Raw genomic sequence first — 12,180 nt, forward strand, 5'->3', positions numbered from 1 at the left:
TGAATTTATCATCTCTCTCTCTCTTTTTTTAATATATGCTCAAAATTCAAGCAAGATCAAACTTCAACTACCCTAATTATGCATCTTAGTGTGCGCTGCGATAAACATGATTTATTAATTCTCTCCTTAAACTAGTGTGTTGAGAACTTTATGCTTGGGCATCATCAAGTACTTCCGCAGAACATTATGCTCACTGTCATTTTCTTTCACGAAATCGGAAGGCATAGGTCAAATTTGGACATTTGACTAGACAACCCATTTGGCAACAAATGAGTGAACGATCAGCATGAAATCTTTTCACGTCGCCCAACGTCTCCAGTGACATTTCTTTTCGATAGCCAGATGTTTAAATGATCATATAACATGATGTACTGATTCCATTTAGAATGATTAACAAACAAAAAGATCACGTGAGTCGTGATGTATCCTATTACTTGTCTCGTGATAAAGTCATCATGCTGAAATGATGGGAAATTGGAAATGGTGGATGAAAATTTTCAAGGATTTTCTTTTTACCCGAGCTAAAAAAAATTAAAAATAAACAAAGAAGATTCAAGTGGTTTTTGTGATATTTTTACCAAAGTTTTGTGAATTTTCCGTAGGATGGATTATCATTATCTTTTGAAATATGTTCATTAGAAATCTTAAAACTTGTCACGAAAGTACAATTGAATCCTAAAACTTGCAAAAAATGAATTCTAATCCTAAAACTGGTCAAAGCGATGCGATCTAGTCCTTTCGTTAACCATGTCCACTTTGTTTAATGAAAAATGCTGGCATGATTTTTTTTTTTAAAATTTCTCTTTCCTACGTGGCAATGACGTGGCTAAAACAACGCCATTTTGGCTCAAATTTGATTTTTAATATAATTTTTACTTCAATTAATTAAAAAATAAGTTAAAATTTAAAAAAAAACATAAGAAGAACACAAAAGCAGCACCAGCGACGAGGGCCCACCACAGCTGAAAAGGGCCGATCGGGGCCCAGCAACACCCCCCCGACCACTTCCCCACCATCACCAGCCCTTTCCGATGGTGGTGGTTCTACTTATGCGTTCTTCTTATGACTTTTTCTTAAAATTTAGCTTATTTTTAAATTATTTAAGTAAAAAAAGCTATATTAAGAATAGATTTGGATCAAAATGGCATTGTTTTAGCTACGCCATTGCCATTTAGGAGAGAAAAAATATTTAAATAAGCCGTGTTAAAAATTTCCGTTAGTCAAATTGGATGGAGTTAACGGAAGGACTCGATTGCATGAATTTGACAAGTTTTATGATCCGATTATACTTTTTGTAAGTTTTAGGACTCAATTGTATTTTCGTGATAAGTTTTAAGACTTCTAGTGAACATATTCCTTGTCTTTTTAAGTTGACCATGCATGCATGGATCTTCACCTATATATCATGTCATTTCAGGTGACGTTTTTGAAAGATGGAAGAAAAGATATCACCCAATTTACAAGCAAAATGACCCCCCTATGTGTCTATCTTGGAATTACGTTCTCACTTTCTTAATTCCAATTTTCTTGTGGTACATAGAAGATTCTCGTTATAAAGGGGTGACCCAGATTTTTTAAAATAATTAAATGTCGCGAGAGCAATCTTAATTTATTCACCATTTGCCTTCCCTTTTCAAAAAGAGCAATATTTTGTAATCATAGAGACGTTTCAAGGGAGACAAGACCCTACAATTTATGCAATGTTTCCCTATTGTACATCCACTCATATTGGAATTTTGGAAGACAACGGCTAGTGAGACAATGGAACAAGAGTTGTATAAACTCAACATGATGATGTCACGTTGGGAACATCATTTACAACTAAACTCAAAAGTTCTCAAAGGAAGAAACGCTCTGGCCCGGGTTGTTGTGTCATTAGCTAGCCCGCACACAAGAATGTTCCTATTCTCTTTTAAGTCATTTTATTGAACAAACGAGGTGGAACAAGTTTGTTTACTTTACAAAATAACTAATATATAACTAATCGATTTGCAATTGAAAGTGACCGACCCATCTAGTTCTTGTTTAGTATAGCTCCACACTGTCTTAGTTATATATCCCAAATCAAATTAGTCAAGTTTGGTTCGGAAATTTCTAATCTACTTGACTTCCAAATCTAATCGAATCATGCTAAATTGAGGAAAAGATTGTTCTGTTGGCATCTTGTTTGGTTTGATTTGTGTTATCGACGTTATTGTCATAAGAGGGCCGGCATCATTTCAACACCAATTTCCAAACGGTGTGTAGGACAAGGTTGATAGTAGGATAAAGGCCGAGCGATGAGCACTTGGCTATGAAAGTAGTTTCTTTTTGTTCAAACTCATGGAAATTGGAATTAAACTTAAGCTTGAGAGTATAAGTGGATCTCTAAATCACGCTGCCTGCTAGTACCTCGTATTTTGCTCGATAAATATAATTACTTGTGATAAACTTGGTTGATTTCAAAGTGAAGCGAGAGCTCAAATTACATGAACATTTGGTCGAGCAAGCTCAAGCTCAGGAAGAGTATAAAAAAAGTCATAAATTTGTTGCATGAGTATCAATTCAGTCCTAAATTTTTAATGTAGTTCTAAAAATTTTGACGATTTGTCAATGTAGTCACTTCGGTCAATTTTGGCTTGAAATCGCTAATATGAACCCTTATCGTCCTATGTTGCATGGTCAATAATGAAGTGGACAATTTTCAAAAGGACACCTCAAGTGTCAATATTTGTGTACGACGCTCACTTTAATATCAATATTTTTCTTTTGGATCACATAAATGCCAAATCGGAGAAAAAACGATCACTTTAGTGCTAACAGTAAGAAATTCCAACGATCTCACCGGAGTTGACACTTAAATAATCGTTTTTAAAAAATGGCACTTAAGTGATCCAAAAAACGATCATTTTAGTATCAAATCGGAGAAAAAACTATCGCTTTAGTACCAACGGCAAGAAATTCTGGCGACTTCATCGAAGTTTGCACTTAAATAATCATTTTTCAAAAAATTTGGCACTTAAGTGTGTTGAGAAAATCTTTTTCTGAATATTTTGATTCCGACAAAACTATCTTATTTAAAAAAAAAAAAATCTAGTTGATGCTATAAAATACTTTATTGCATGTACAACATGTGAATAAAAAAACTTATACCATTCCAAACCTGGTGTTCAAACTCAAGACGAAGTCGGCACATATTTGCTTACGAATAAGTTGAATCATATTATCCATATGGAGTGAGATATCACTTCTAAAAATTCAACTTTTATCTTTGGAGAAGACTTATGTTAAACATCAACAAGGATTTTATCAAGCTCATATTCACTGTTCTAGTCTGTTCAGATTCAAGAGACTCTTCTACTTCTGAATTATGTTCAGATTTTGCAATATACTCTTTCCAAATTCTGAAGGCCCACGTTGGCGGGTCTCCGTTTTGGCTACGTTATTTATGGAAATTTGTAATCTTTGATTGACAGGATTATTCTACAAACAGATTGGTAGAATATCCTTGATTGGAAATTACCTTTCACGAGACAAATTTGAATAACTCTTGCTTATGGAAACCGAAGATTAGTTGTATGGGCGGTTGAATCTGAAGGGTTTAGATTCTACACCAACGGCTATCAAATCTCTCTAGATACAGTGTTTTCTAATTAAGATTGATGACGTCTGATGAGTGATTGAAGAGTAATCTTTCGGAGGACCTTTGCAACAACTAGTTCGAAGTTGAAGAGCATAAAAGGAGATCCATGGTGACTATTGCAGTGAACGATTAGAACTACAAATTCCGAAGTACTCGAGTTTTTTAGATTCATATACTTGTTTTTGAGAGTTAAACATGTAATCTTTTAGAGACTCTTTGTGAGAGTGTGTGATCATAAACACTTTTAATTGATTCATCTATTGGAATCCAGCCAATCAATTGTTAGCATAGGAGAGTGGATATAGGCTTATTTAAGCCGAACTAGTGTAATCTTCTTGTGCAACTTCTCTTATCCCTAAACTCTTTAATTATTGCATACGATTGTTTAGAATCTCTTTTTGAAAGTCATTCAAATTTTGAATTTGTCATTCATTTGATTTATTTTTTAATTCCGCGATTTAGAGTAAAACTTGTTTAGAATCACCTATTTACCCCCTCTATGTGATATTACTAGATACAACAACATGATAAAAAAAAATATTGACACTAAAGTGAGTGCCGTACATAAATATTGGTATTTGAAGTGATCTTCTACCATTTAAAAACAATTAAGAAATTTTAATTTTTTTTAAAATTTGCAATACTTGTTTTTCTTTCTCTTTTCCTTCCTTTTTTTTCCCAACTATGGGCCAACGAGGTCATGGGCCACCATCGTTGGCCAATAGGCAAAGGTGTTGGCCTTCGTCTAATGGCCAACAAGGGCTGCTACACTCTCGCATGGTTTGGGCAAGGGCCATGAGGCCCTCGCATGTGGCTAGCAAGGACGTCATGGACCTCACCTGGAAGGGTGCGGTGGGCCCTCGCATGTGGCCAACAAGGGTGTCATGGACCCCATCTGGATCTTGGTGAGGGTGCGGAGGGCCCTCGCATGTGGCCGGCAACCTCATAGGTCAGAGTTGTAAAAGAAAACTGAAAAAAGAAAACATGTTTAGAAATTCAAACACAAAAAATCAAAAAACTATAACATCTATACATATCAGCGACAGTCGTGCTAAGGATGACTGGTATTCATGTCAGCGATGTCCAGCCAAAGAATCGATCGCGTTAGAAAATTTTCAAAAGGTTTATGACTAAATTAGTCAAATTAAAAGATTTAATATTGAAATGCAATAGGTTTAGGACTTTTTTGGCACTTTTCCCACTCAAGCTCATACAGCTCAACAAAAGCTCAAGAGTCTAACAAGTTTAACCAAACTTTTATTAGTTAAAAAAAATATTTAATGGTTTTAGAGATATACATACAATTTCCCAAAACTATGTAGTCTTCAAGCTTAGTAAACTCGAGCTCAAGCTAATTTATTTGTTGGCTTTGATTGAGCCGAACTAATTGGAGCTCAAGTATATTTTGATTTTTCTAGTCAAGTCGAGCTCAAGCGTGAAAATTTATACTTGATTCAACTTGAGTCAAGTTCCACGCGATAAGGATGTGAATCAAGCTCGATAGTATATCAGTTGGATTTGGGTCGATTAAGCACCTATATTCGAATCTCTTCCTTCCTTAGCCAACAAATAAAACATGTTTAGAATGATAATCATCATATAGTCAAGAGGAGGTTTAATATGTGTGTGGTCATGACATTTGGAGGTGGCATTGAGAAGCGAGTGTGATTTCGGCCTAATATAAAGAGTGGGCAGATTGCTAGAAATACGAAGAAGTACGTCGAAAGCGAATCTTTCTGGCCTCCATACTCACGAAACTCACCTCATTTAGAAAGCTTATCTCTATCTTTCGGCAACTGAACGAGAAGTGGTTTAGAAAACGACTTTCGAACCGGATGCACTTGTTCGCGTGAGGCTACAATAAATTTGATCTTATGGCGGCCAAACTTGATTTTGGTGGCTAGAAGTTTGCAACATCGTGCTCTTTTGGCAGCCGAACTCTTTGGCCGCCACATCTTGCACCTCTGGCCACCAAACTACGACTTGGCCAGATATAAGTTTCAAATTCCCAAATTGAATCAAAATTTCACTCTCTCCATCTCCCTTTCTCTCGCCCTAATCCGACTCGCCCCTTAATCATCGTTGTGCACCGCGGCCGCCGCCCCTGCCCTAGTGAGCCCACTTCTTCCTATCTCTCTTTTAGCTTTGTTGTCCGGCGGCGCACCCCGATTGGGTCATGCACTCTTGTGTGTGTTCCGGCTGCCGCCCCCACCATTCGCCCCTAACCAGGTGAGCCCACTTACCATAACTTGAATCGGAACCACAAAACTCCACTAACTTTTTTTTTCTCATATGCTGATTGAGATCGTAACGTGTAATAGCACACACAAGATATCTTGATTAAATTTCAATCACCATCCATCCTTATCGTAAAAAGAATAACGATCTAGTATATGTTTTCAGAATCATTATCATTATTGTTGTTGTGGTCGTCGGCTAATTGTCACAGTTCTTTATTAGCACGTGCTTGTCATTTGGCTATTCAAATATTTATCTCTGTCAAATTCAAAACTTGACACCTTTATCAACAAACGTAAGCTTTTTGACCTTTTCGCAAGTGCTTCGTATTGAATGACGCCGAAACGAAATATGAAATTCCTCAAGTGCCCAAGATCAATGATTCAGCAAATACCTGAATGTCACGACAACGCTGAAATTTTGTTGGACAACATCGATGTTGTGAAATTTTTTTTTTTTTTGGGGGTCGAAGGTGTTCTGAAAATTTAAAACGTGGAAAGAATGCGTGATTTAATATTTATATATTTTTACACTGTATTTTATCCAAATATTAATCTAAGACTGAAGTGTAGAAATATATAACACGGGAGTTAAATATGGACTTGAAAAATTTTGAATTCAGAAGCTAATGTTTCATATTGTGCGAAATTTTGCAGGATCATAATTAATTATTTTAAAATTTTGCTAGAATACTTAGAAATTAAATCGGGTCTTCACTAAAAAATTTAGACTTCTAGAATCGTAGACCAGCCTTCGCACATACTTCGCGACAAATGAGGAAAAATAAATGGCTATTTGAGTCAAGAAAATGTTAAATTAATCCTACTGTCGATTCCAAGACCTGTCCCACTTGTAATAGAGGAAATGACATCTAGATCAGATGAGCCACAACATCCAAAGAGATAAGAGTATGTCGTAAAAGATTGCTTTATGTTCAAACAGTTTCTCCAAGATCTAGTCCATGATCATTCCCGATGGATACATGAAATTATGTTCTCTCTAGCTTGAAAATTTACTTGTTGAATCCCTGTGGAGTTTGAAAAGAGAAATGGAGAGGAGGGTAGTGATCATAGGAGCAGGAATTAGTGGCCTCCTCGCCTGCAAGTATTTGGTCGAGAAGGGCTTCGACCCGGTGGTGTTCGAGGCCAATGACCGTGTCGGGGGACTCTGGAATCACACCATTCGGTCGACCAAGCTCCAGAATACAAAGAGATCTTACCGGTTCTCGGACTTCGATTGGCCGGCCTCCGTGCAGGACAAGTTCCCCAGCCACACTGAAGTCCTGGACTATGTCGAGTCCTATGCTCAGCACTTCAATTTATATCCTTGCATCAAGTTCCGCTCCAGAGTGACTGGTATCGATTATGTTGGGGAGTCATTCGAAGAGGTGCAGGCGTGGGATTTGTGGGGCGGGACAGGGATGGCATTCGGCTCGAAAGGGAAGTGGCACGTTACTGTCCTGGACACAGAGACTAATGCGACAGAGGTGAATTAGCTATTTCTTGATTGTTCGGTTCAATTCGATCCTGAGATTTGAGAAGCATCGATACGTTCTTATTGTCGAGTTTCAATTTCCACAATTGCCTGATTCGATGTTAAGTGAATGGTGCATTTTGGCCAGGTTCACCAGGCTGAATTTGTTGTTCTCTGCATCGGACGGTTCAGCGGTCTTCCTAACATTCCGGAGCTTCCACCGAATCATTGCTCGGAAGTGTTCGATGGGAAGGTGATGCATTCGATGGAATATTCGGATATGGAGAAATCCGCGGCTGCTGAATTGATCAAAGGAAAGCGCATCACAATTGTCGGTTCCCAGAAATCGGCAGTGGATTTAGCAGTCGAATGTGCAGAGGCAAATGGTAAGGACCAATATCAAGTAGACTTATCTGCTGGTAGACTATTGTGGCGTGAATTGTCACTGTGAGCTATAGTCTAGTTCTATCAAAGCTTTGAAATTCAGAATATCCTCTTGAAAGTTCATATGAAAGTTCTATGGTTTCATCAAACTACAGCGAGACCCATTCTATACAAAAGCTTCTCTGATATTTGCTGCTTTCCTCATCTCATCCTCATTTCTTGATCGGAATCAGGAGTCAGGTACCCTTGTGTGATGATCCAGAGGAATCCTCATTGGTTAGTGCCAGGCAAAGGCTTCTTAATATCTCACCTTGGCCACTTTTACTTCAACCGATTCGCTGAGCTGCTTCTTCATAAGCCGGGACAGAACTTCCTGTACCGGTTTCTCGCCACAGTGCTTTCGCCTTTGGTATTCACGTACTTCCATTGTTTCGGTTTAGTTCCACAAAACTTGCTTGTCTATCAGTCATAACCATAAATGGATGACTCTTTTATCCGTCAATGTTTTCCTTTCATGATTTTCTTTGTCATATGCATCCGCTTGTCAATCAAAAAGTTTGCTCACGAGGTAACCCTGAAATTTCTAGAGATGGGGCATTTCGAAATTCTCGGAAATCTATCTCCAGTGGAAACTCCCGTTGAAGAAGTACGGATTAGTACCAAGACAAAGCTTTCTCGAGGACGTGTCTTCGTGTCAAATCGGTGTGCTGCCGGACAAGTTCTACGATGAAGTGGAGGAAGGAAGCATCCTAATCAAGAGGTCGCAGAGCTTTCGCTTCTGCAAGGAAGGCCTGATAGTCGACGGAGAAGACAAACCGATCTCAAGCGATCTCGTGATCCTTGCCACCGGCTATAAAGGCGATCAGAAGCTCAAGAACATTTTCAGATCTTCAGTCTTCCAAAAGTACCTCGTCTCTTCACCAACTTCAACCATTCCTATTTACAGGTACCATTTCATACTGGCAACACAAATGAGCATCAGTTTCCACTTCAAAACCTTGAAATCCAAAATGCATCTTACTATTTAAGTGAGGATTGACTATCAAGGATTAAGAATAAGATATTGTCTGACTCCGACACTGCGTTGCTTGCCTGGCCAACCTTAAGGTCTCTTGTGTATTATTACATCAATAAGGAGTGCTACGGATTTGAGGGCACTCAAAATGTAGTTTCTATCCCCATAGGATTTTGTGATAATGGCACGTCCAATCTTAATCTCGTTATAACAGTCTTAAATGCCGACTCCAGGCAGGTGATTCATCCTCGGATTCCCCAGCTTGCGGTTGTAGGATATGCAGAAGGCTTCGCGAACCTGCCTACCTCGGAGATCAGATGCCAGTGGCTCGCGCATTTCCTCGACGGCAACATCAAGCTGCCGAGCATCGGGGCCATGGAAAAGGACGCGACGAGGTGGGAAATTCATATGAAGCAATACGGTGGGAGGAATTTCTGGAGATCATGCATTGGAACCTCCAATATTTGGTACAATGACCAGCTGTGCAAGGACATGAACTGCAATCCCAGAAGAAAGAAGGGGTTTCTGGCCGAGTGGTTCCAACCTTATGGACCAACTGATTATGCAGGCCTCACTGATCAGAAGCACTGAACAACAAGCATGAACCTTCTCATGATCATTAATGAATTCGACATGTCGATTGTAACATTTTTTCATTGCAGAATAGAGAATTGGTTCATGATATGATATCATATGCTTGGATATTTTTAGCAAAATATAGAGTGATTTTTTGGCATTTTGAATGTAACTTCTTGAGACAACCCACCCTTCATACCATGCTCTACAGATCTGAGGGTGAGAAAAACATATCTTTGATATGGGCCTAGAAGATTTGAACTCAGAAACTACTACCAATCATTTTTAAAGCTTAAGATGTTAGATGAAGTTGTCGTTTACTATTTAAATATTATATCACTCTTATTCACGCTTAATCTAGTCTTTTTGCCTAGAACTAAATGTAGAAGTTTTTCACTGAGAAGGCAAATAGAGATCCGAAAAGAATCAAACTCGGGACCTACAGCTACGATACCATATGAAATTTGTTGGGACCATCGCAAATTGTTCTAAAAGCTTAAATTGTTCTAAAAACTTAAACTGTTATATGAATGCGGAGTTTATTACTTAAACATTTAACAAGATTAGTATAGTTTACTCGAGACAAAAAGCTTCTAGAGGAGGGGGGGATCCGTTATGGAGTTTTTTTAACACAAGTCACACATGTAACTTAACATTAACTATGTATGCTCTAGTGTTGTTGTATTGTTATTCTCGTGTTCTTATTCCACATAAAACTATCATGAACCACCCTAGAGCCGGACACCGGACAAGTAAAAACTTTCATTGACGCCAACTCGCAGAATTTTGCAGCAATTTTCTGTTTATGTGCTTCCCGTGGCACGCTCTTCTCGGTAGCCAATCTGATATTGTGATGCGGTGACTTTCTGATTTGTTGGAAACGTCAAAAGACTTTTCGGGTCTCAAGGAGACTCTTCGTAACCCAAGTTCATCTTGATACTTGGAATCTAAGGAGTTGTTACCTAGAAATTATGTCTATTTATTGTTTCTAGTCTTTCAATATAGCTTTGAATGTTATGAATTTAGACGTGTCTGTTCGTGTGTCTAGAGTAGACGTAAAGTCATATTTTAAGCTTATAAATAGTTGTGCATTGTAATCATTTTGAGTATGAGTGAATAAACTTCATTTCCAAATTTCCTTCTTCAAACCTTTTGGTATCAGAGTGCTGCGCCTCTGAGATCCAACATTTGGTATCAGAGCTAGTTTGGCCGGTTTAGCCGGTTTGGCTAAGTCTTGTGAAATCTACTCTCGAGTGAGATGGCTTCTGTGAGTGGTGCCGGGATGGTCCAACCTCAAATCCCAAGGTTCGATGGGAAGAATTTTGAGCATTGGAAGATCCAAATGGAGGTGCTATTCGGGTTTCGGGAGCCGACCGAGATTATAGAAGAAGGATTCGTGGAGCTAGAAGGGCCGGCAGATTTGACAACGGAGGAGCAGAGGACGCTAAAAGAAAATCGTAAGAAAGATCGTAAGGCTCTCTTTTACATCTTTCAAGCAATAGATTCGCCAATTTTTGAAAAAGTGGCGAATTCGAAGACGGCAAAAGAAGCCTGGGACACTCTCACCAACATATACAAAGGCGTTGAGAAGGTCCGGAAGGTTCGGCTTCGGACTCTTCGTCGACAATTCGAGCTTCTTCGGATGGAAAAGTCGGAGTCCATTTCCGACTATTTCTCACGGACTTTGGCTCTTGTCAATCAAATGAAGGCCAATGGTGAGACTATTGTTGATCAACAGATTGTTGAAAAGATACTTCGGACTCTAACTTTGCAGTTCGAATATATTGTGACTTCCATCGAAGAGTCACGAGATCTCTCCATCTTGTCCGTCGATGAGTTGGTGGGCTCTCTACAAATGCACGAGCAACGACTCAAGGAGAAATCCAAGACGGTGGAGGAAGCTTTACAAAGCCAGTTGGTGTTGCCCGGTGAAAAGAAGAATCTTTCTAATCAAAGGAAAGATCCAAAGCGGCACGAGAAGTATGTCGGACAACGAAAAGATAAGTCCCTTATTCAGTGTTTTAATTGTAAAAAATATGGGCACTATAAATCTGAATGTCGAAGCGGGAAGAACGGCGGTCAAAAGTTTCATGCAAATGTAGCAAGATATGTCGATAGACATGTCGATGGTGATGGTGAGCAAGATAATGCTCTTTTATTCACGTGTAATTCTGCGGTGGAGAACCAGAATAATGTTTGGTACTTAGACACCGGATGCAGCAATCACATGTGTGGCGAGAAGGAATTGTTCTCGAAATTCGATGACACCTTTCGTTCGGAGGTGAGATTCGGAAATAATACCAAAGTTCCTATCGTGGGAAAGGGGACAATTAAAATTAAGGCAAAAGATGGGTCGGTTCAAAGCATTTCCGATGTCCATTATGTTCCCGGTCTTCGAGAAAATCTTCTAAGCATGGGACAGTTGTCCGAACGAGGCTATCACATGACCATTAAGGATGAACTTTGCACGGTTCATGATGGCCAAGGAGGGCTGATTGCAAAGGTAAAAATGGCTCGAAATCGACTTTTTCCTTTGTATATTAATTATGCTACGTCATGCTTTAGTGCCTCGGTGCAAGATTCGACATGGCTTTGGCACAAGCGGTTCGGACATGTGAATTTCGACAGCTTGAAGCTGTTGTCTCAAAAGAAGATGGTACGTGGACTACCCGAAATTTCTTCTCCGAAGGAGATATGTGAACCATGTGTTATTGGGAAGAAGTGCAGAGAAAGCTTCCCTTCGGGAAAATCATGGAGAGCTTCAAGGCCGTTGGAGCTAGTGCACTCCGACCTCTGTGGATCGCTCGGTGAGTCGTCGAATCGGGGGTACAGGTATTTTGTTACCTTTATCGATGACTTTAGTCGAAAAACA

The 12,180-nt window shown here is 39.2% G+C and overlaps 1 protein-coding gene across 1 annotated transcript; it reads left to right on the top strand.

The window, feature by feature from the left end:
• Positions 1-6,765: 6,765 nt before the first annotated feature.
• LOC115752612 (probable flavin-containing monooxygenase 1) lies at positions 6,766-9,376 on the top strand. Its single transcript, XM_030690883.2, has 5 exons — positions 6,766-7,346; positions 7,482-7,719; positions 7,951-8,126; positions 8,305-8,663; positions 8,966-9,376. Exons 1-5 carry the CDS (start codon positions 6,909-6,911, stop codon positions 9,321-9,323), a joined length of 1,569 nt encoding a protein of 522 aa, XP_030546743.2. The 5' UTR covers positions 6,766-6,908; the 3' UTR covers positions 9,324-9,376.
• The last annotated feature ends 2,804 nt before the right edge of the window (positions 9,377-12,180 follow it).

The sequence above is a fragment of the Rhodamnia argentea genome, chromosome 4, assembly GCF_020921035.1.
Source record: "Rhodamnia argentea isolate NSW1041297 chromosome 4, ASM2092103v1, whole genome shotgun sequence".
In the NCBI taxonomy this organism is placed as follows: Eukaryota; Viridiplantae; Streptophyta; class Magnoliopsida; order Myrtales; family Myrtaceae; genus Rhodamnia; species Rhodamnia argentea.

Bases quoted from the DNA above. Each gene is read 5' to 3' on its own strand.
- LOC115752612 (XM_030690883.2), top strand. From the start codon at position 6,909: ATGGAGAGGAGGGTAGTGATCATAGGAGCAGGAATTAGTGGCCTCCTC. The intron at 7,347-7,481 runs GTGAATTAGCTA...CATTTTGGCCAG, and splicing joins CAGAGACTAATGCGACAGAG to GTTCACCAGGCTGAATTTGT. The intron at 8,664-8,965 runs GTACCATTTCAT...TGCCGACTCCAG, and splicing joins TCAACCATTCCTATTTACAG to GCAGGTGATTCATCCTCGGA.